We start from the raw sequence: 24,504 nt of genomic DNA, 5'->3' as shown, positions 1-24,504 counted from the left end.
CATGTCTTTCATATGACACTTCTGTTAATACACTCCAGAATGATGTTAGACTTTTTCACAACTGCATTTCATTGTTGGCTCATATTCAAATTTTGATCCACTATAACCCCAGATCCTTTTCAGCAGTACTAATGCCTAGCCAGATATCCTCCATTTTAAATTTGTGCATTTGATTTTTTTTCCTTCCTAAGTGCAGTTCTTTTCGCTTGTCTGTACTGAATAACATCTTGTTTATTTCAGACAAGTTCTCCAATTTGTCAAGGTCCTTTTGAAATCTAATCTTGCCCTCCAAAGTGCTTGAAATCCCTCACGGCTCAGTGTCATACACAAATTTTATAAGCATTCTCTCCACCCCATTATCCAAGTCATTAATGTAAATATTAAATAGTACCAGACCCAAGTCAGACCCCTATGGGACACCACTACATCCTCCCAGTTTGATGGCAAACCTTTGATAACACTCTTAGTTGTGAACCTACCTATAGTAACTTAATTTAGAACACATTTTCCCCAGTCTTCTTATGAGACTGTGTCAGAAGCTTTACTAAAATCAAGATCTACCATATCTACAGGTTTGCTCCCATCCAATAGCCAGTAACCCTGCCAAAGGAGTAAGTCAAGTGGTTTGGCATGATTTGTTCTTGATGAATCCATATTGACAGTTACTTATTGGCTTATTATCCTCTAGGCCAGGGGTAGGCAACCTATGGCACGCGTGCCGAAGGCGGCACACGAGCTGATTTTCAGTGGCACTCACACTGCCCAGGTCCCGGCCACCGGTCTCGGGGGCTCCACTGCTGGCCTGGGGTCCTGGCCATCGGCCCAGGGCTCTGCAGCCACCCCCAGCTGTGGCCCACTGGCCCCAGCCTGGGGCAGTGAGAGGTGCAGACAGGGACAAGAGGGGGCACAGCTCAGCACCCCCACCTTAAAAATTGTTCCAGCACCACTGTACTGGGATATTTTTAAGTCCTGATTTGCTGCTTACGTCACTATCACGCCACATAGAACAGCACACTGAGTTTGACATTGAGATTAGAATGTACATGCAAGAACTGGAATCAGAATTTTCTGACAGATTTCAAGCGATTTGGCCCAATGCTTTCTTTTCTAATTAAACCTGAAAAGTTCAAAGGAAGCGACTTGGATTTGTCTGTATATCAGTGGATGGGTGTTGAAGATTTCAAAATGCAGCTCATTCAGTTAAAAAGCTCAGAATTGTGGGCATCAAAGTTTGGAGATCTGCGGAGTGCACTTGAAGCTACTGAGAGAGATCCTGGGGCCTCTGTTCTGACCAGCTGGATGTCCCTGCCAGTGAAATTTAACTGAAGAAAATTGCATTGGAATGCTTTCAGCATTTGGATCCACATACCTGTGTGAACAAGTATTTTCACACATGAAATGTGTCTCTGTCCCTCTTGGAGCCGGTTAACAACTGATCACTCAGAAGCCTGTGTGCAGCTTAAAGTATCCAAATATGTGCCAGACACTGGAAAACTCAGCAAGGAAAAGCAAGGGCAAGGATCACACTAAACTGATAAGATCTGCATTTTAATTTAATTTTAAATGAAGCTTCTTAAACATTTGAAAAACCTTATTTACTTTACCTACAATAATAGTTTAGTTATATATTATAGACTTCTATAAAGATACATTTTAACATTTTTAGAAGGTATTACTGGCATGTGAAACCTTAAATTAGAGTGAATAAATGAAGACTCAGCACACCATTTCTGAAAGGTTGCCAGCCTCTGGTCTAGGTGCTTACAAATTGATTGTTTAATAATTTGTTCCAGTATCTTTCCAGGTATTGAAGTTAGACTGTCTGGTCTATAACTCCCTGGGTCCTTTTCATTTCCCCGTTTTAAAGATAGGTGGTATAGTGTGAGGATGATCTAGTCTGATTTCCCTAATAATAAAGACCATGGAATATGACCCATTGGCCTGTGGATATTTGCAAAGGTGACAGTGGAGTGGGAAAACTCCACATTGTCACATTTCATATCCATATGGTTTCCCACCCATCACAGTTTTTCATCAGATTTCACTTCCCTACACACTGCACAGTCTGAGTTCCCTCTAAGCTGTCTGAGTTCCCTGTAAGCTATGCAGCCGCGCAGCAGGCTATCAAGGGCTGTGCAGGCAGAGAGAGGTGCCTCTCCCCCAGCCCCAGAGCTGCTGTGGCGAGAGAGGACTGGGGGGAATCCTCTCTCCCTGGCACAGACCAGGGGCAGACTGAATTGCCAGAGCCCTCACCCCCCTGCACCCCAACCCTCTGCCCTAACCATGAGCCCTGTCCCGCACCCCAAACCCCTCATCCCTGGCCCCACCCCAGAGCCCTCACCCCCCCCAACACACATCGCAACCCTCTGCCCCAGCCCATCCCACATTCGGACCCCCTCGGCTCCACCCCCGCCACACATCACCTCCATATTGATGCACTTAACCAAATTCATTCCGCACATGGATGTAAATATTAGAGGGAACATTGTGCACAGTGGTAAGGGAAGCATAAAAGTCAAGACTGATTGACCACCTAATTAACAGATCAGATATATAATGAGATCAGTTATGTTGTTTTAATTTAGGAGTTGACTATTTTTCCAATGAAAAGTTGTTACTTGTTGAAGTACAAAATCAAAGTCTTCATCTATGCCCAGGTCAATTTTAGCAGGGATGATCCAGTTGTTCCCCCTTTTTTTGGCTAATGAATTTTAACCCTGATCTAGCTAGACAACCATTTCTTTCATGACAGTTTTTAAGTACAATCAATCACTGGCAAAGGGATCTAGTTGTCTGTCTGAAAGGTACCTCTATTTTATTATATAAACTATGCCACATTTAAAAGCAAACTGAAATCATTAGTCTGACTTTTCTTGCAATTGTTATAATCATCTGATTAGCAAGATTGTGGTTAGTCTCATACAAAATAAATCAAAGTTATGATTTCAGAAATGCTAGATCAGCTGTCTGGCCCATAAATGTACAATTACAGTTATTTGGGCATATAACTGTATCTGTACTATTTTCATCCACTTAGTGAATCAAGTGGTTAGCCTCATACCACATCTTCTAGTTCATGATTGCCATTTTCCTCTCTAAGAAGAATTAATCCTTAGAGACCTCTGATCTCAGACTCAGGTTTGTGCGTGTTTCCTTTTGGATTATGAAATTGCTACCTCTTTTGTTTCCCTTATGCCCGAGAATTAGAGGATATGAAATCCATTAGAGGCTGTTTCTTTGTCTGATATCTTCTTTATCATTTACATCTTTTTCTTGTCCCCATCACTTTCTGAAGTGGATTTGTCACATTAGTAAATCTAGTTAATATAATTTGATTTCTTGCTTGGCTGTGGTTCTTTTGGGTTGAAATATAATTAAATTGTTGGTTTCTAGTACCTTGTCTTCAAACTGTCTTAATCAAGGCTGAATACTACTTTCTCCAAGTATAGCATATTTGTTGTTTAAAATATTGTTACAGAGTTTAAGGCTGGAAGGGACCACCAGATCATCTGTTCTGACCTCCTGTATATCAAAGGCTGCCACCTCCTCCCAGCACCTGTATACGAAGCCGAACAATTGAAATTAGACCAAAGTATTACAGCCCACAGGAAACTAGAATCTGCACTGGCAGAGAATAGGAGGTACCAAGGTGCACCAGTGCCTAAAGCTCCCACAGTGACAGGGAAATGATTAAGTGAGAAATACCCAGATAATCCTGTCAAGTGACTCATACCCACACTCTGAGCAGGAAGGTGAAAACCCCCCAAGGTCACTGCCAACCTGACCTAGGGGTGGGAGGGAGGATACTTTCCCAGCCCCACATATGGCAATCAGCACGTGAGCAAGAACCAGCCATCCAAACATCAGAGAGAGAATGCTCGGTGCCACCTCAGAATATTTTTAAAAAATCAGAAATAGAAAGGAACAAAAACAGAAAGGAGGAGCTCCAGCCTTCAGAGTTTCAGTTCTGTGGACTGGTTGTAAATACAAGTTCTATTTACCTGTTCTAGAACTATTTAGGAAGATACCACTGAAACATAAACATCCCTGAGTGATACCACAGGTCTAGGTATCTAAAGTTTGTTGTTCGCTTTACTTAATCTTGTAACATTTGGAGCCAGGTCGTACCCAATGCTAAATTATCTTTGTGGCACAAAAGGAGCACCAATCTGTTTTAAAATGTATTTCCTTGTGTAAGGGAATACCACCTGGCTCTTGCCCTTCCTGGCAGAAGGGGAAGTCTAGAGGTGAGAATGGTCATGGCCAGTGCACACTGGTTATCCTCATCAGTGTAATGGCTCCTAGGAGGCTCCTACGGTACAGAGCTGGGCCTTACCACGAGGCGAACTAAGGCAGCTGCCTCAGGTACCAGACTGTGGGGGTGGACGCCACTAGGACCCAAATTGTATCTGCTGCTGGTGCGTATGTATTCTCTCTGCTCTAGATGCACAGAGATGGTGGAGTACTGGGCTGGAGGAAGGAGGGCACAAGAGACATGGCAGGCAGGAGAAAAGGTGAGAAGGAATAACAGAAAGCAGCAGGAGCTACAGGGAGAGAGAGGAGGAGGAGCCTCTTATGTACCTCTCTAGCACCCCCCAGGAGCCTGGACAGATTAACAACAGCTTCTCAGGGAGCTTCCTGTTTCCTGCTGCTTCCCTGAACCCACTTGAGAAGAACAGGCAGTCAACTGAAGAATTGGAACCAGTTAGGCCCTTAAGACGCTGATATCTTCCCTCACTCAGGCCCTGCTTCCAGCCTGCTTGTTTGTCCCCTTCAATTGAGTACTGAGAACCACTATAGCTGGCACAGAACAGCAGTCATGAGTGAAAGAAGAAAACGCCCCTCTGGGGCAGCATTCAGAAAAAGAAAGCAAGCAAAGGAAGCTTTTCTATCTAAGCAGGAATACATAGACACGAATGTTCACGGTGAGCCTTCCGGCCCCAAAGAACATGTGAGTAGTGAGGAGATGGCTGATCTTCCAGTTCGTCAGAGTGCAGGTGACCTGGCAGCTACTGCAGCATCCATATCTCCATCTCAAATGGATGTAACCATGCACATTCCTGAAGAAAAGTGTAGATCAGAGAAGAGTGTGGTGGACGTGCAAGAAACAGCTGCTGCTGAGTTTAGTTCCTTAAGTCTAGATGACCCAGGACTGTGGACTTTCCACAAAGTGGAGAGGCCATGGCTTATGTACTCAAAAACCCAGAATGCTGCGTGCTGTTTTCATTGCAAAGTCTTCCCGTCTAATGTTCCAACCACATTGGGTTCTACAGGAACAAAGGACTGGAAAAATCTGGCTAGAAATCTGGCATGAGAAGGCAACAGATCATCAGAGAGCATTGCATAGGTGGAAAGATCTTGAGATGAGACTAAGGTTAAAGGCCACCATAGATGATCAGCATCAAGAAGATTGTATCAGAGTCTCTTTACTGGCAAAATGTTCTGAAAAGGCTCACTGCCATTGTGAGAGTGCTTGCTACCCAAAACCTAGCACTGTATGGCGCTTCAGATCAGCTGTATGTGCCAAACAATGGGAACTTCCTTAAAATTGGCTGAGTTTGATGCTGTACTCTAGGAGCATCTAAGAGCATCTAGGAGCATCTAAGAAGAGTCACCACCCAAGAAGTGTACACACACCACTACCTTGGAAAAACAATTCAAAATGAGATCCTACAGTCACTGGCAACAGAAGTCCAACAGAAGATTGCGGCAGATCTGAAGTCAGCAAGATATTACTCTATTATTCTAGACTGCAGACCTGACATCAGCCATACGGAACAAATGACTTTAATTGTGCGTTTTGTAACAACAACAGAACCTAGTGAAAATGTCCCTACAACGGTGAGTGTCAGAGCATTTTCTAGAATTTATTGACATTGATGATACTACAGGAGCTGGTATGACAAATGTGCTTCTTAAAAAGCTGGAAGATACGGGAATTGTGATAGCTGACATGAAAGGTCAGGGCTACGATAATGGTGCCAACATGAGAAGAAAGAACAGAGGAGTGCAGACACTGATGCAAGAGTTAAACCCTCGAGCTTTTTTTTTGTCCCATGCAGTTCTCATTCATTGAACTTGGTGGTCAGTGATGCAGCATCAGCTTCTAGTGAGGCTGCTGAATTTTTTAATGTAATTCAAAGCATCTATGTATTTTTCTCGGCATCAACTCATCGATGGCAAATTTTGAAGCAACATCTGGGAACATCCTCTCTAACACTGAAACCACTGAGTGCCACACGATGGGAAAGTCGAGTGGAGGCGATAAACCCTATCAAACACCAAAGGGGGAAGATAGATGATGCCATAGTTGCCATTATGGAGGATAATGCTAGGACAGGAACTGTTCATGGGAGAAGAGTGGCAGAGGAAAATGGAATCACCAGAAACATACATAACTTCAAATTTCTGTGTGGCTTAGTGTTGTGGCATGACATACTGTTTGAAATAAATGTAAATAAGAGACTCCAAGGTGTTGACCTTGATATATCTGGAGCAATGGACCAACTGGACAAGGCTATTTTCCCACCCGTTCAAGAATACAAGAGTCACCGAAGAAGACGACATTTTGATTACGAGGCATGGGATAATCCCATAAGAGACCCCAAACAACAATTCAAAGTTGAATTCTTTAACTAGGTGCTAGATTGTGCAATACAGTCAGTTGAAGAATGTTTCATGCAGCTCAAGGAACACAGCAGCATATTTGGGATGCTGTATGATATTCCAAAACTCCTCACTATACCTGAAGAAGACCTACACCAACAATGCAGAGCACTAGAGACGGCGTTGACATATGATGGCATGCGCGATATTGATGCGAGTGATTTAGGTGAGAACTGAAAGCCCTTTCAAGATATATTTCAGCAGGATCAACTCCAAAGGCTGTTCTGGAATATATGTGCACAAATAAGATGACCACCCTCTTTGTAAATGCTTTTGTTGCTTTGTGCATACTTCTAACACTTCCTGTAACAGTTGCCAGTGGAAAATGCAGCTTCTCCAAGCTGAAGTTAATAAAAACACACCTACGCTCCGCAATGACACAGGAGTGGCTGGTCGGCCTTGCAACCATTTCAATAGAGCATGAGCTGGCCCAGACTGTGGACCTTCAGGAAGCCGTTCAAATCTTTGCAACCAAGAAGGCACGGAAAGCACCACTTTGATTATTCAAACAGATTAAAATGCTAGTGTTTACTATTCAGACAAGAAAAGTGACATTTGTGATATGAATTTATACTGATTGATAGAGAATAGCACTGATAGGAAAATTGCTTTAACTAAGAGTACTTGGCAATACGCAATCAACTAAACAGTGTTGTATTAAAGGATTTAATTATTGTTATGGATTTTTGTTAAATTGTATCTTATTTTATTATTGTTTTGCCCACAGTCACGTTACAGCTGTGTGAAGAATTCTTTACACACAGATAAATACGTCAGTTTGGCTTTTTTTTGCCTATTTAGTGTAAAGGGAAAAATCAAAACTCTTACTTGGCTGTTTTTATATGCTGTGTCGGTCCCAGGATATTAAAGAGACTAGGTGGGTGCAGTAATATCTTTTATTGGACCACCTTCTGTTGGTGGGAGAGATGAGTTTTCAAGCCACACAGAGCATTTCTTCAGGTCTGGGAAAGGTATTCCCAGCCCCACAGCTAATGCAAGATGGAAAAGATTGTCTAGCATAAAAGTAGTTAGCATATATTGTAAGGGACCATCCAAGGAAGAGTGGTCCATTAATAGGACAAAAAAGAGGGGGTTAGTGGGTTACAGATTGTTGTAATAAGCCATAAATCAAGTATCTTTGTTCAGTCCATGATTTTTAGTGTCTATCAGAGTAATGAATATAAGCCCCAGGCTTGTCTTTTGAGGCAGTCTTCCTTTGAGGATGAGGACTGAAAGGTCACATACAGAGTGATCACTTCATGAAAAGCGTTTACCCACTGGTGACAGAATGTTTGTCTTTTAGTGTTTTCTTGCCTTAAGCTAAACACACTTCTTGGGGGTTTTGGTTGTATTTTTCCCCTAAAAAACATCTTTTACCTGTACGAATCCCACAAATCTTATAGGATAGATTTGATGAGGTCTCCTAAATGCCTTTTGGAGACTCAGCCTGATTAAAAACACCCTCCGCCCCCAATGGTGTTACTATTATAACAAAATGTAATTTGTTTTGCCTTTTTCAAGAAGCCAAAGTGTGTTAGTCAAGGGAAAGGCTCTCTTTGTGTATAAGAGCTGCTATATTAAATGGTATCGATAAAATACCTGGACAATGAATTGCTAACTACAGCTGGTTGAAATATTAGCATGCTGGCCTGCAGTGTAAGTGAGCCAGATTCAGGTCTCCTCTCTGTCTGAATTTGAACCAAATTTTTTTCATCCCAGATGACTCTGAATCGAGCAGACAGACTTAAAACTGGATCTCCTACATCCCAGGCCAGTGCCCTCACCACCGGGGTATGGAGTATCAGGTTCACTCTGCCACCTCCTCCAGGTGATGGAAAGCAAATTCTGTAACCTCAAAAGAAGCTGCAAAATGGAAGTGTCATCTTCTGGTCAGCTCTATTGCTAACATAGCCTTGAATAATTGTCATGAAAATGTACCAGCCCAGGCATTAAAATCTATTCACCCACTCTTATCCTAAGAATGATGGTAATGAAGACACTAATGATATTTCATTTGTCTGTCAACAAAACTTCTTATATTCCTCAGGAAAGTGGACAAGAAAATTTTTGGAAAGTAGTGTTAAGTCATTGGATGCCTTCTGCTCAGAACTGCCTAAAATACATTTTCATGGCTCCTCTCTGAGTACATTTTATAGGGTTAACATTATCTGTTTTCTCATATGTTTTAGGTCAATATCTTTCACATCAGTGATAGCCATAAAAAAGAAATTCAATTTATTTTTAAGAAGCAAAAGTTTCAGCAGAGATCTTCTATATGCCACTTTGTATGGCTCCTTTTCATGCATAATATTGAGTTTGGGATTCGCAGATACAAATATGTAAACTTTTAGATGACATTCCAAAAACTGGAAGAAACAACAAAGGAAACCCAAATCCATATATATCCTATACCCAGAAAGATGTTCAGAGTGAATTATGCTACTTAAGAGAAAACTTCATATTAGTTTTGAAACTTGTATTTGTGTTAACAGTGACTCACCAAATCTACAGCTCCCATGGAAATGTTGTTGGGGACCCAGATCTATTCTTGTCTACACCACATTTTCTCATATATACTAGACATACTTTGAGCAGTCCCACTGAAATCAATGTGTAAATCTCTGCAGGATTAAGGCCTATGAGGGTAATTTCTTCTTTCAACAAACAGTGAACAAGTATTATACATATTTTTAAAATGAAAAGGAAATGTTAGCCTTTCCATGCCAGGAGTCAGCATAAGACATTCACTGTGTATTGTTGGCTGTGAAGTTGTGGTGTAGTCCTAAACTGCAGCATCTCCCCACCATCTTGGCCCTCTAACCCTGCCCCGACACTGTGAGGCAGGGTGGCCCAGTGGTGTAATGGAACTGGAAGGCTGTGAACAATGAAATCACTAGGAGGAGCAAATTGCAGTAAATGCCATAATAAAGTTGGTAAGGGGAACATTTTGGCCTTATTTTGAAGATAATTGAGGATAGAGAAATATGCAAAGGGACCTAGAGAGATTGAAAATAGAAAAATGAGATTGCACGTGGAAAACACCTAGGGGGGAAAAAAGCCTAATCCAAATGCCAGGGAGAAACCTGGAAAACACTAATGTGAGAAGAGACTTAGAGGTGATAGTAGCCAGCAAATTGGACAGGTGACTGTGACATTTTTGGGTTCACCCAGGCCACTGAGGGGTTTGGTTACCATCTGCCTTGTAACCCTGGATGTCTTGTGGCTGTGTAGCTGTGGTCCAGAGCTTTGACCTGAACAGCTTTCCAGCAGCCCACAAGCAGGGCTTTGCCCAACCTGGTTACCTCTTCCAGGCTGACTTTAGGACCTTTCCAGTCCCGAATTCACTGCAAAAATCATCCTACTGCAGGGACCGGTGCCTCCCAGAGAAAGTGTTAGGTTCTCTGCCTTTACAGAGATAGTGAAACACTCCAACCCGTTAGCTTTCTAGAAGCACACACTTTACTGAATTTGCACAGTGCTAGTGATTTATAATCAAAAGGAAACAAATGTATTAACAAAACAGCATGGGTTACGTGATAGCAAGTGAAAACAAATAACAATAGAGATTATTACAAGCTTAGTCTAAAACTTAATATAGCAAGATACAGCTTTTATTTGAGATGGTTTTTCTCACCCACAGTCTCCTGGCCAGCTTGGCCAGGACCTATTACAGAGCTTAAATTGCATGGGTTTTTTTTTTCCGTCTCCCAAAGTGAAAGATAAAGATGTTCTCTCTCTCTCTCTGTTCCCCTCTTACAAATCAGGAAGGCCTGCTGAGGACTCAGTGTTCTGTGTGGTGCAGGAGCCATGTTAATTCTCTGTCTCTGGAGGTCAGGTGCAGGATAACCTCTGCTGGCTCAGCTCCATAGCTCTGTTTACTGCTAATGTGTATATTGAGGTAAACTCACATTCTTTTCTGTAGGACAGACCTGTTTACCACCTTTACCTAGGCCAGGGATAGGCAAACTTTTTGGCCTGAGGGCCACAGCGGGGTTCCAAAACTATATGGAGGGCCGGGTAGCAAAGGCTGTGACTCCCCAAACAGCCTGGCTCTCGCCCCCTATCCACCCTCTCCCACTTCCCGCCCCTGACTGTCCCCCGCAGAGCCCCCCACCCATCCAACCCCCCCTGCTCCTTGTTCCCTGACCGCCCCCTCCCAGGACCCCCTGCTCCAACCACCCCTCCCAGGACCCCATTCCCTATCCAACCCCCCCGCTCCCTGACTGCCCCGACCCCTATCCACACTCCCAACCCCTGCCAGGCCTCCTGGGACTTCCATGCCTATCCAACCCATGCCCCCCACACCCCCCGTTCCCCGCTCTCTGTTCCCTGACTTCCCCCCGGAACCTCCTGCCCTTTATCCAACCCCCCTGCTCTCTTACCATGCCGCTCAGCTCAGAGCAGCATGTCTGGCAGCCACACCGCCCGGCTGGAGCCAGCCATGCCGTCATGCTGCCTGGCAGGAGCTCGCAGCCCCGTCACCCAGAGCGCTGGTGGCACGATTAGCTGAGGCTGTGGGAGAGGGAGGACAGCAGGGAGGGGCCGGGGGCTAGCCTCCCAAGCCGAGAACTCAAGGGCCATCCCGCGGGGCCATAGTTTGCCCACCTCTGACCTAGGCTGTCTTGTCTTAAACATATTCCAGTAATGTCATATAGAGGGAATTCATAACCTCATATATAACATTAACTCATTGATTCTACAATATTAATAACTAGCATGGTATTAGCATTCAAATGGTACCTCACAAGGCATATTTTATACAAATATTGCAATAATATGAAAGGCGTGAATACAGAGGTCATATGTGTCTATATGATATGGTAACAAAAAAGGAAGTGGAATTTGGATCTGTTTGCACTGTGCAGTGGCCTCATATTGTTACACCACAGGAAGATTACAGTCCCATTATGCACAGATTATGTGTGGGTTTACATTTCCACAAACAAGTAGTCCCATTGGCTTTAAAGGGATGTCTCATTTGTGTAAAGTTATGCAACTGCATTAGTGTTTTTGGGAACAGGTCCTGAGAGTTAAATATGTATAGCTGAGCTAAGAGATAAGTAAGAGAAAATATGAGAACAGATTTTTATACTTGAAGTCTGTAAATGCTAAGGATCAGATTCTGCCATCCTCATCACCTTGGATAGTACCTCTCTCCACAAGTAGTCCCACTGAATTCACTAGGTCTACATAAAGTGCATAAGGGTTCCAGAATTTGGCCATAGAAAGGACAAACCTTATTTAAGTTTGTACAAGGGATAAGAAAAGAACTTGGTCTAATGAAATGAAGTTGAGAGAGAAAATGTAGGCTAAATATCAGGTAAAACTTCCAGACAGTGAGATTTATTACCCCGTGGCACAATCTTCTAAGGGAAATGGTTTGTCACCCTTTAAAACTAGACAGACAAAACCCTAGTAAATTCAAAACTTGTTAGAGACCTGCACTTACTGGGGAATGGATTAGATGATTTAAAAGGTCTTTTCCTTCCTAGATACTGTGATTCACTGGTGTCAAGTAGTTAATTGGTGAGGGTGGCACTGTGAGTCAGTTATTCTGGCTTTAGATCATCTTGAGCCCAGTCAAATCAGCACCTGCACAGGTGCATTTATTAAAATGCAGTGTACTGTGCATTGGAGTGCATTGGAGTACATAAAAGGTGGGTGTTTCACCAATCACCATAACACTAAAAAGTTCACCTTAAACCATGATGACCTCATGGATTAGGGGTAACACCTCAAATATTTTTTAAGAGTTTAATGGATGAGATAACAAAAGGGCAGAAACTGAGCCCACTATATGTAGTTTTCCCAGTGGAATGAAACCTGATTTTATGTTTTAAAAAGTTTGATTTACCCAAAGATAGAAAATGTAGAATAAACAATTTTTTCCCTATGTAGAAAGCTGCCTGAAGTATTTTGTGCCCTCCCATTACAATTTGCACTGGTTTCTTCTGGCATTGTCACTGTTTATTCATGGATTCCATTCCTAAGCATTTGGTTCACAATCCAGTTGTGGGTCATGGACTATGTCTAACATCCCCCACAATACACAGAAGTGTGACATGTCAGTTCTTAGAGAATGTTGGTACAGAGGAATATCAACACTTGCCACTAGCTACTCAGTGGGACAGTCGTCTGCTTCCTTTCCCCTGCTGACTTGTATAGTCAAGGTAAATATCTCTGTCACATTTGTAGTAAGAGGATACAGAGAAGTGAGTGAAGGCCTTATTGGGGTGGAACTGCTTTATTCCCAACAGCAAGATGCTAGGAGAGAACAGATGAGAGAGAGAAGGTAATTTCTAATTCATACATCTATGGCTGCCCCTCTCCACACAATCTCCCTTAGGATCAGAGAGGCAGTGGATTTACATTCTGAGCAGTTACCAAAGAAAACTGAGGCTACGTCTACACTATAGAGCTTACGGGGGCACAGCTCTACCGCTGCAGCTGCGCCACTGTAAGATCTCTCGTGTAGCTGCTCTATGCTGACGGGAGAGAGCTCTCCCATTGACAAAATTAAACCACCTCCAACAAACAGCAGTAGCTATGTCAGCAGGAGAGGCAGAAGAAGCTCTCCCACTGACATAGCGCTGAGCACACTACCACTTGAGTGACATAAATTTTGCCGACATAAAGTGGTAACATAGACATGGCCGAAGAAACAGTCATTGACTACTGTTACCCTCGCTCTCCCTCCTCGCCCACTGTTAGTTACATTCAGTTTTTATCTTTCATCTTATATTGGCTTGTAAGCTCTTCAGGAGAGACACCATGATTTCCTGTGTTTGTACAGACCCCAGTAACTGGCCCTGATTGTGGCCTCTGCATGTTTCCCTACGATAACTAAAATAATGACGAGCAAACTAAACTTGGGGGGGGGGGGAATAGCCTTTAATGGCCACTTGTGCAAACATGAAACAAAGGGAAAATTCAGGAAAGGCAAATAAAGGTTAAAAGATGAAGGTAAAGTTTAAATTATTGGGACTTTTCCATAAGGGATCATATTTGCTTGTTTTCTGTTTTTTCTTTGAATTACAGCATTTTTTCATTTATAACTTAAATCAAATCACTAAATAGTTTTTCCATAATAAAATTGCTTTCTGTACAGCAGTACAATGGAAATAATTCAAAAATCTATGTAATTGTAGCTTTCTTCAGATATTGTCTTGATAGTTTGGAATAATAAGGAATTGTAGTTTGTAAAATACGATTTCTGTTCAAGGATCAATAAGTAGTTCTTTGCCAAACAATGCATTTAATTAACAACACAAGTAAGAGATTAATCATTATATGTCACAGTGTATTATCATCACTATTTAGGTATTTTTACTGCATATGATTTTTGCATGAGTATGTTGGAGGCTAAATGAAAAAAATTACTGCAATGGTTTGGCTCAGTTGGCTCATTACACTAAAAACTGTGCCTCTAAGCAAAATGGCATATTATTCCCATTATCTATACTCTGAAGTACAATTATTAAGGTAACTTTTGTCCAATGTTGCAGACCTTAAAATTTAATGTATTGCCTTTAAGAAGCCTAGCTAGCATTGTACATGTTTAAGTTCTCTATAGATGCTTGATAACAATGAAATTAAATGTCTTTCTATGAAACTGGTAGAAAAGCAAAGTCTGTTTTGATAAGGTGCATTTAACTTAGGTACTCTGTATGTTGTATTTTGATATTTGTATGAAGAATAATGAAATAGTAGATAAGGTTTATTTTAAATTGAAGAAACATCCATATTTCAATATAAAATATGCTGAGATATAACATAAAGATCAGATATCCTGGTGATGGGTGTCAAATAACTGCTTTAAGTACTACTGCTATTACTAATTTGTCTTTTTTGGACAATTTGCACTTAGGTCACATAGTTTAAAAACGCAACTCACACAACCTTTATAATTACACTTCTCTTCACAGAAAAGTAACCCTCAAAATGTCTGACCAAATAATGTGTAAGAACTAATTTTGGGGCAGGGATTATCTTTTTTCTTCTGTGTTTGTTTAGTACATCATAGAACGAGGTCCTGGTGCTCATAGGCACTATAATAAAATAATAATAATAATAACAAAATGCAGTGTCCTTGCAAATTCCTGTCATGCATCTTAGGGGTCTCAAATTTGAAATCGTTCTTCAAATCATCTGTGAGTTTAATTGTCAGTCTGTAGATTATTTTTGAAGTACCAAAAGTATTTGATATCTGAAACTTGATCTGTATTGGTGAGTTTTGACTGGAACATATTTCATATTATATTGTTTCTGTTTCCTTATTGGATAAGCATAATTCTTAGAATTAAGTTTCCAGAGCAAATACCCACATTTACTGTTTCAAAATTTACCTAAAATTCAGTGCTTCTGCAACCATTCCACTGAACTCAGTCACCTGAATACTCATGGAAAGTGAATGCAAAAGTGATTTGAACACAGGCAAAGCAAATTCAATTTTTTATTTGAGAAAATGATCACATTTTTTCACGTACTTGCTCATTTCTAATTCTGAGGTTTGGCTAAATGTCCACACCTTTTGTATGTTTATCTGAAAGTAATCCAACCTCTTTGGGTTGGAAATCTCATATACTCAAGGTTTTAGTTTGGGTGATTTTGTTGGTGAAATTTTCTAATACATTGTGTTTTGACCAGGCCAAAAGTAGTAATATTGTGTGACACTATTCTAATGCTTCCTCTTCGAGCTGAAGCGATGAAGTACAGGATTGTGGGGCATAAATTAAATCATGTTGATTGAACCGCTAATAAGGTTTGGTTTTAATTCTGAATGGGTTGTTTTATTTAAAGTTTTTTCCCTCCCTATTTTTCATGGGAACTATATTCCTATATGCTATATGATGAAATAAACTTTGTTTCATTTTAAGGGGCAGAGGCCCACTGAAGAATACATCTGATGTGATCAACGCAGCAAAGATGATTTCAGAGTCTGGATCCAGGATGGATGTGCTGGCGCGACAGATTGCTAACCAGGTATTTCATTTAAGGTTTGGTGCAGAGGTGTATCAAGATTAAATCGGCCCCAGATTCAATCCAGCCAACTAAAAGGTCACTTTGCAAAAGTACGCCTAGCATGTCTAGATCTGCCTTTCCTATTCTTTCTCCCTCACTCTCTGGCACTGACCACATCTCCCATGGATCTTTGGGTCTCAGATTTTCTAGATCCTTCCTTAATCCCCCCCAAATGTGTGTATTGGTTCTCTAAACCTAAGTGCGACTCCTATTGCTAAACTAAACATAATGCAAAGTTTTAGCTGCATGGTAAAACATATTTATGAAGACCCCCCCATTGTCTTCAACAACAATTGAAGTCATATGGGCTTTTATACAAATATTCTACAGTATAGTCAAAGCTTTGCCCTCCGCTAGTCTAAAGAATAGTGCTTAGGGGTTTGGGTACTCGCAGGGAATATATATCATTCTAATTCTAACGAGACAGGGTTCACATCACACTAGGTGAATGTAACATGAATGTTCAGACCAGTGGTTTCTAAGAAATAGAATGTGACTGATGCTCCTCTGCGCTGTCTTCGAGCCTTGCTTCCCTTTCTTTTAGCAATCACCACTATGTACTGTGGGCTGCCCAGGACAGGTGTCTGTTATGACACCTCTGCAGGGCATAGTGCTGAAAAAGGGGAATTCATGCAGTTTGGACTGGAGTCAAACTACGTGGCAGTCCGGTGGAAAGTTTTAGGGCCAGATCCTAAAATTCAATTACACAGAGCAAATATGTGTACAAGTGACGGAGAGCTTGCCATTACATTCCCCTGATCCTGGTACTGCTCTGTTCAAGACTGTCCCAAAGTGATGTGTTAGAACAACATGAGGATTGCTCTAATTTATGATGGATTACAACAGACCCAGACAGTTTAAAAAAGCATCCCAGCATCAGCATAGCTCACAGGTGTCCAGGCCATGTGCCCTTTTGCTTGTTGAGCTGGCAGCATGGAAGGTGAGTAAGCAGAGACCCTACATTAGCTGTGTGCCACCTCTTCACTGAGGTGATCTTCCTCAGTGAAACAGGCTTTAGGACTAGATTGTGCCAGTAAGCAATGCAGTGTAATGCAACTGTACCACACAGGAGGAGCCAGTCCTTAGTCCTTATCTAGCTGGGGCATTCGATTCCCAGTACCGCCCCATCCTGGCCATCAAGCAGCAACTTTGTGGCTGTCTTACATGTCCAAGCAAACATGGCCCAGAGTCTCTGCTCTTCTACTTTCTAACACACTACCCATCTTTCCCTCAGTTTTGAGTATCTTCATGGTGTAGCATGTGGCTCTTATTTATTTATATGCAGCGGCGAAAGTAACTTAAAGGACTTACCGGTATGCAGGACCGGGGTCTTGAGCTGGGGGCGGGAGGGGGGTTTAGAGGGCTTAACCAGAAGGGGCAGGGCTTCAGGCAGAAGGGGCGGGGCCTTTAAATCCGCAGGCCTTTAAATCGCCGCCACTACCCCGGGGTTCCGGCAGTGATTTAAAGGGCCTGGGGCTCTGGCTGCGGTAGTGGCGGCCAGGAGCCCCAGGCTCTTTAAATCACCGCCGGAACCTCACGGTAGCAGTAGCTATAGTGGCAGCCGGGAGCCCTGAGGCTCTGACGGAGATTTAAAGGGCCATGGGCTCCGGCTGGGGGCCCAGGGTCCTTTTAAATTGCTGGCCTGGGGAAGCTGCCCTCTGCCAGTACCGTACCAGCTTACTTTCACCTCTGATTATACAACATATGTAACAGCAGCAGATTGTTCATCTTTCTTGTCCTCTGCCACATTATTCTCAAGACTCCAGTTAAGTAAACACTTCAAAAGGTATACATTATTAGTTTGTGCACTTGTGTTCAGAGGAATAATTAAGCAGGAAGGTAGAGGAGTCATCCCTCTTTCGGGTCTTGACAGAAGTTCTTTCAGCATATACATCCTTTCACCATCTGCACTACACTAGAGCATGGTTCCTTTTTTCTCTCAAAATTCTCTTTAGCAATTGTACATTGGGGTTTAAGAATGACTGTCACAGATATGTTGCAGAGTAAAATGTGACATCAAATCCAAAGACAAGACTTGTAAACTATTTTTCAGTCAAGATGTTTAATAACAGAAAACTAAGCTTCAGTGAAATAACTTTCTTTTCCACCATTTTACTACTTGTCTTATAATTTCTCCAACAATGTTATCATTTTATATGTAGCTTAAAACTGGATCTTAAATTAGGATTAAATTATGCACTGCAAAACAAAAGGTGTGTATGGAAGGGATTTTTCCTCTGTTGAACCAAAAATAAGCTCTAAATAACATTAAATTGTTTTCCCTATTTTCTTTTCAACAAAGCTCTAAATGCTGTCTACTCCTCTGGCACACTAAATAATTGTTGAAAATATTGTTATTAGCATGAATTTATGAGCACATATTTCTCCCAACTATGTTTCTATTCACCACATCCTATGCAGTTCAGAAAGCTGCAGCCTGAACTGAGAATAACTAAATCACTTTTATTTGTTATCACATCTATTGTTGTCATTTAGTTAGACCACATCAGTTTGCTATTCACAATCCTCCTGTAGCCCAAATATATTAGTCTGACTGCCTTTGCAGTTAAGAGAACAACAGTAATGTAGGATAGTGTTTTCCGTATCCAAACCCCATAGTTTATTTCCTTCGTCTAGCTTCAAAAGTGAGAGAGAAGCTGAAATAAGCAATTGCTGTGTAATGAAGAATCAGTGCTGTAGCTCTTTGACCTTTTGCAGTTAATAAAGAACAGTAGTTTCAAATGAATGATTTTGGTTCAGGCTGCATGCAGTTTCAGAGAATCAAAATTGAGAATTGTGAAACTCTTTTAGTTCATGTAGTTTTTCAGCTGGAAAAATTTCCCATGAATTACATTAAGTGAATCTTACAGGTTCTCCATCTGAACAATATCTTTGGTAGTACTGTTCCTCACTTCATACTACACTTTTTCTCTTATTCTTTTTAAATAAATGTGACGGTGCTGTACAATTGGCATAACTGAGTCACATTGCAACCCATTTTTATTATTCAGATGACTCAGGGTTAACCACTCTGAACATACTCAATAGAGTAACAATGTAAAAACACATTAGTCACAAAGAAATAATTAGCAAACTTAGTTAACATAAGATTGTTCTAAATCAGTTGTCTAAAATCACTTGTCTAATTTGTGACCTGAAAGTCATATGGCAACATAGAGTAGCCAGTACATCTCTTTTTTATTGAATGTGCTAGAGGTTAAAGTCGTCGTTGAAGATGCCCACAATACTGTATAAAATTCAAATTTAAATAATTGTTGTGCTCTAGAAATCAAAGAATTAAGGCCAAACATTATATTAATAGTTAGGAAATCTCATCAAGATACAAATGCCACGCAGTGACAAAATTCCTCCTCTGCCTTAGTGGGTCCTGCACTTTTTGGTGGATTTGCTCACCTCAGAGGTTCACGGCAGCCCTCAGTTTGGCCGCTTCTGCTAGAGGCTCAAACCTGCCATTCACTCAGCAAACCTCATCACTGACCAGCATGGGGGAAACGGAGAACAATCCCTGCAGTCTCTGTGTCCCACCTAGTGGGTCGGGGACTGGGCAGATCCCTTTTCCAAATTAGACCTTCCCTTCTGGTGTTTGTCACAGACCAGGTCAACTCCTCCTGTGTCCGATCAGGAGTTGGGGGGATGAGGGGAACCCGGGCCCACCCTCTACACCGGGTTTCAGCCCAAGGCCCTGTGGATAGCAGCTGTCTACAATGTCCCATGTGTCAGCTGTGTGACAGCTATAACTCCCTGGGCTACTTCCCCATGGCCTTCCCCCAGCACCTTCTTTATCCTCACTGCAGGATCTTCCTCCTGAAGCCTGATCACACTTGTACTCTTCAGTCCTCCAGCAGCATGCCCCCTCCCCCCACTAACTGATGGGAGGTCCTTTTTAAACCAGGTGTCCTGATTAGCCTGCCTGCCATAATTGAATCTAGTAAGTTCTTAATTGGCTCCAGGTATCTTAATTGACGTTCCTGTCTTAATTGGTTCTAGCAGGTTCCTGATTGCTCTAGGGCAGCCCCTGCTCTGGTCACTCAGGGAACAGAAAACTATTCATCCAGTGGCCAGTATATTTGCCTTCTACCAGACTCCTGTAGTTCCTCTGGGCGGCGTCCACCGACTCCCTTGACGCCTTTGAGGAGCGCTGGGCGCTGTCTGGGGTCCTCTGCTCGGTGTCCCCGTCCGGTTCCCTTCTTTTGACCCTTTGACCGCACTCCCGTCCCTGTTCTTCATTAGTTGTCCCCCGTAATTACTTGGCTTCCAGGTCTTGTGGATCTCCCCCTTAGGCTGCAGGGGGGATCCTTTAGCAGTGGGTGAGCTTTGCCCGCCCACTTCCTGGATCCCAATAGGACCAGACTCCTGTACCCCACTAGTCTGGGTCTGTCACACATGCATATAAACAAACTGTCCTAAAAATAAGATTAACAACAAATTCTTTAAAATGATTATCTGATATATAAGAGACAATCAGCAATGTTAAATGTTACATTAAACAAATATTTTGAATGTATGTACATCTACTGAGAACATACTGCAAACTACTACTGTGATACATCACATTAATCATCACTAAACTCAGTTCAAGTGCAAAGGAAGTCACATTTATTTCTTTGGTAAAGTAGTAAAATCAAAACCCAATAAACTTATGGTCAAAGTTTCCTGCAGAATAACTTTTATTGATCTTTTGTGCTACTGTTCTGCCAGCAGCTAATGGAACTACTTTTTCACCTTGATTTTCAATATAGGTTTCACTGTATTCACAACTAATGCATCCTCAAACCATGTTGAGGATCTTACACAGATATTATTTCTGTAAACCTCCTCCACTCCCTGCCAATCTTCTGGTTGAATTTAGGATTCCATTGACTTGAATAGGTACAGAATCAAACCCTTTTGTTTGCAGTGTTGTTGTAGCCGTGTTGTTCTCAGGATATTAGAGAGACAAGGGGGGTGAAGTAATATATTTTACTAGACCAACTTCTGCTGGTGAAAGAGACAAGCTTTCAAGCTACACAGAGCTGTTATTCTTGTCTCTCTAATCAACCCATTTGTAATCTGCCACTATATCTAACTGAAACTTATTTCTCAGTGTGAGAAATTAAACTGGTAACTACCAGTTGTTCTCTGGGATGATAAATGCTAGGAACATAGTAATTACCATACTAGAACAGACCATTGGTCCATCTAGTCTGGTATGTAATAGTGGCCAGTACTAGATGCTTCAGAAGGATGTGTAGGAAACCCCTAATGGAATAACCTGCCCAGAAAGGAATTTGCTTTCTAACATGTGTTAATAATAATTGGCTACTTAATCCCTGAGCATGAGGGTTTATATCCCTTGTATCATTTTATCAAGTTTAATGTAACTCGGATTACCTACATAAATGTCTCATCATTTTTTGAATGCCATTGAGCTCTTGGTTCAATCATATCATTTAGTCATGAGTTCCACAGGTTTGAGTTGTGGAAAATATTTGTCACTTTTGGATGTGTTGCCTTTGTTTCACTGGCTACTCCATTTTTAATTCTATTATGAGAAAAGGTTAATGGCCTTCTCCATGAAATTCATTATTGTATAGATCTCTACCATACCCATAACTTTTCATCTTCTCACTGAACAGACTTAATGTTTCCAATCTTTCCTTATATGGAAGTTTTCCATGCTTCTCATCATATATGTTGCCTATCTCTGGAACCTTTCTATTTGATATATTGTTTTCAGATGGGGTGAGCAAAACAGAACACTCAAGGTGAAGTCTTAACAAATAATAATATAATGGCATTATAATATTCTCAGTAGTATTTTCTAACCTGTTATATGTTATAACCTTTTTTTATTTGACCTCCATGGCACACTTAGCAGAGCTTTCTGCTAAGTTATCCACAGTGATCCAGGCCTTTTTTCAGAGTGGTTACAGTTACTTTAGAACCCAGTAATGTGTATCAGTAATTAAAATTATTCCTTCAAATGTGTATTGGTCAACACTGATATCATGCTATCCATTTTCCTAGCTTCATTATGTCTCTGGACTTTACAATATACTTGTCTAATTTTACCTATCCTAATAATATGGTGCCATCTGCAAATTTTGCCACTCACTGTTCATCCTATTTAAACATACATTGGATTTTAAATACCATTGCCTCTGCACTGGAGACTTATATGATCAATTTTACTGCTCTTTGAAGTCAATGAGAGATTACACTGAAGTCCTATCTGCCCGTCTCTGGGATCTGCCCAAGTGGAAATAATATCACAGGTCATTTTACAAAAAACTGTAGAGGACTGAATAGATGGTTCCAGTCAACATATTTCATATCCATACAGTTAGTCCTGATGCTTACAGCTGTTTATGACTGGAAGGACAGATTTTATGGAACTGCAATTAAAGAAATAAACAATGTTTACACAAGCTGGCTACATTGTACTGTGATAGCAGTGTTAAACTCATTAATTGCAAAGTGCATTGAGGCCAAAAAGCAGTACCAAATTTGCTTTTTTTTCCCCCCAGATCTAGGAGGAAGTGCTGAATCTCTCAGGTTTACAAGCCAGTGATTCACTTTTTTAACTTGTGATTGTTCCTGGCTTTCTTTTTCTAAATCTCAAACATGCAGTTTTTTAATTCATAAATAGAAATTTAAATTCTGCTCTGTAATCCTGTGGAGTGAATCCTGGCCTCACTGGGAAAAGTACCAGTGATTTTAAAAGGACCAGGGTTTTCCCCGAGGTATCTCATGAATTAAGCAGTCTGATGCTCCTTCATAGTGTTACCTATTGTGGATTTTATATCAAAGGATCTTTGTGTATAACATGCATCACTGTGGAAGACAACACTGGAGTCATTTCTCTTCAACAGCAGAAACTTGGATGGGCCTTTATGTTCTATTGATACTGACATCACCAGTATTTTCTAACAGTAAGAATACCATGAACAGCAAAAGGTCAGGCCTACCACAATTGGTTGAAGTGTATCTTTTTTTAAAAAAAATACTAGTATTGACACACTGTTCCATCAAAGGAAACTGACTATATTTTCATGGTATCTACAGTAAAAAAAAAAAAAAAAAAAAAAAAACTACAAACAAATCTCTCAAAGACTGTATTGGCCTTTACAGTAAGGCTACTTCATACTGCTCCGGCAGTGTATCGGGATTCAATACCCCCTTCAATACTCCTTTACACTGCCATAGCAGTGAATAGTAGCCTTAGTGTAAATGAGAATCCGATACTATGTTGTCATAAATATAAAGGGAAGGGTAAATACCTTTAAATCCCTCCTGGCCAGAGGAAAAACCCTTTCACCTGTAAAGGGTTAAGAAGCTAGGATAACCTCGCTGGCACCTGACCAAAATGACCAATGAGGAGACAAGATACTTTCAAAGCTGGAGGGGGGGGAGGAACAAAGGCTCTCTCTGTCTGTGTGATGCTTTTGCCAGGAACAGAAAAGGAATGGAGTCTTAGAACTTAGTAAGTAATCTAGCTAGATATGCGTTAGATTCTGTTTTGTCTAAATGGCTGATAAAATAAGCTGTGCTGAATGGAATGTATACTCCTGTTTTTGTGTCTTTTTGTAACGTAAGGTTTTGCCTAGAGGGATTCTCTGTGTTTTGAATCTGATTACCCTGTAAGGTATTTACCATCCTGATTTTACAGAGGTGATTCTTTTACTTTTTTCTTCAATTAAAATTCTTCTTTTAAGAACCTGATTGCTTTTTCATTGTTCTTGAGATCCAAGGGTTTGGGTCTGTGTTCACCTATGCAAATTGGTGAGGATTTTTATCAAGCCTTCCCCAGGAAAGGGGGTGTAGGGTTTGGGAGGATTTGGGGGGGGGGAGACGTTTCTAAGCGGTCTCTTTCCCTGTTATATATATTTGTTAGACGCTTGGTGGTGGCAGCAATAAAGTCCAAGGGCAAAAGGTAAAATGGTTTGTACCTTGGGGAAGTTTTAACATAAGCTGGTAAAAATAAGCTTAGGGGGTTTTCATGCAAGTCCCCACATCTGTACCCTAGAGTTCAGAGTGGGGAAGGAACCTTGACATATGTGAACAGTCTGTTTCATCAGAGAGAGATTTCCCACAAAGTATACTCCATCACTCCTCTGAAGTCATGAGTAAAGAGAAGACTTCATAGAAAGTATGAGCATCACCACAAAAAACCAAGAATTTACCATGAGATATTGTTCACAACTATGACCTACTCCTTCTCCCACCGATGTCCATGGGAATTTTGTCATTGCCTTGAGTGGCATCAGGATAGAGCCCATAACCTAGAGTCACTTACAGTATAACCATCTATTAATGTGGGTTTCCATTGTTATTAGTCCATGTAGCTTGCACAGTAAATGGTAAGTAATACTGCAAAAATGAATGCAGAGCCTCTTAGGTGCTGAAGGAAAGTAATAATTTCATGCACTAGTGAAAGCTACTCAGCTTAAACTATGGCTAAGGCAATTCCAGTAGTCTTGAATTAAGGATGGGTGAATGCAATGAAGTTTGGGATTACTGTGCACCTCTTCGTTTGCAGAGTTTAAAAAGGTTCACAAAATTAGCAAATAACCAAACTTTAGAGCAGTGGAGAGCAAGACTACATTAGAGAGCAATTACAATGAACATTCCTAAAGGGAACATGAATGTGATAAAAGTCTGGGTCTAAATTTTGAATGCACGTTTGAAATACATTCACTAGTTTGGACATTAACATGCTATGCTGGAGAGCTGAGAGTTTAGAAAAGATTAAATCTTAAGCTTAATAATTGAAAATTGAAGTGATTAAGAATTTGTAGAAAGTGTTTTATTCATTAT

At 41.2% G+C, this 24,504-nt stretch overlaps 1 protein-coding gene across 6 annotated transcripts in view; it reads left to right on the top strand.

The window, feature by feature from the left end:
* CTNNA3 (catenin alpha 3) overlaps window positions 1-24,504 on the top strand; it is an 896,431-nt gene that overhangs the window by 850,718 nt on the left and 21,209 nt on the right. For all 6 annotated transcript variants that reach the window (XM_074958868.1, XM_074958865.1, XM_074958864.1 and 3 more), the window contains one exon: window positions 15,543-15,648. In XM_074958868.1, coding sequence (XP_074814969.1) covers window positions 15,543-15,648 — 106 coding nt within the window. The remainder of the gene's footprint in view (window positions 1-15,542; window positions 15,649-24,504) is intronic.

Source organism: Natator depressus, chromosome 7 (assembly GCF_965152275.1).
Source record: "Natator depressus isolate rNatDep1 chromosome 7, rNatDep2.hap1, whole genome shotgun sequence".
In the NCBI taxonomy this organism is placed as follows: Eukaryota; Metazoa; Chordata; order Testudines; family Cheloniidae; genus Natator; species Natator depressus.
This window is presented reverse-complemented; position numbering and strand designations above follow the sequence as displayed.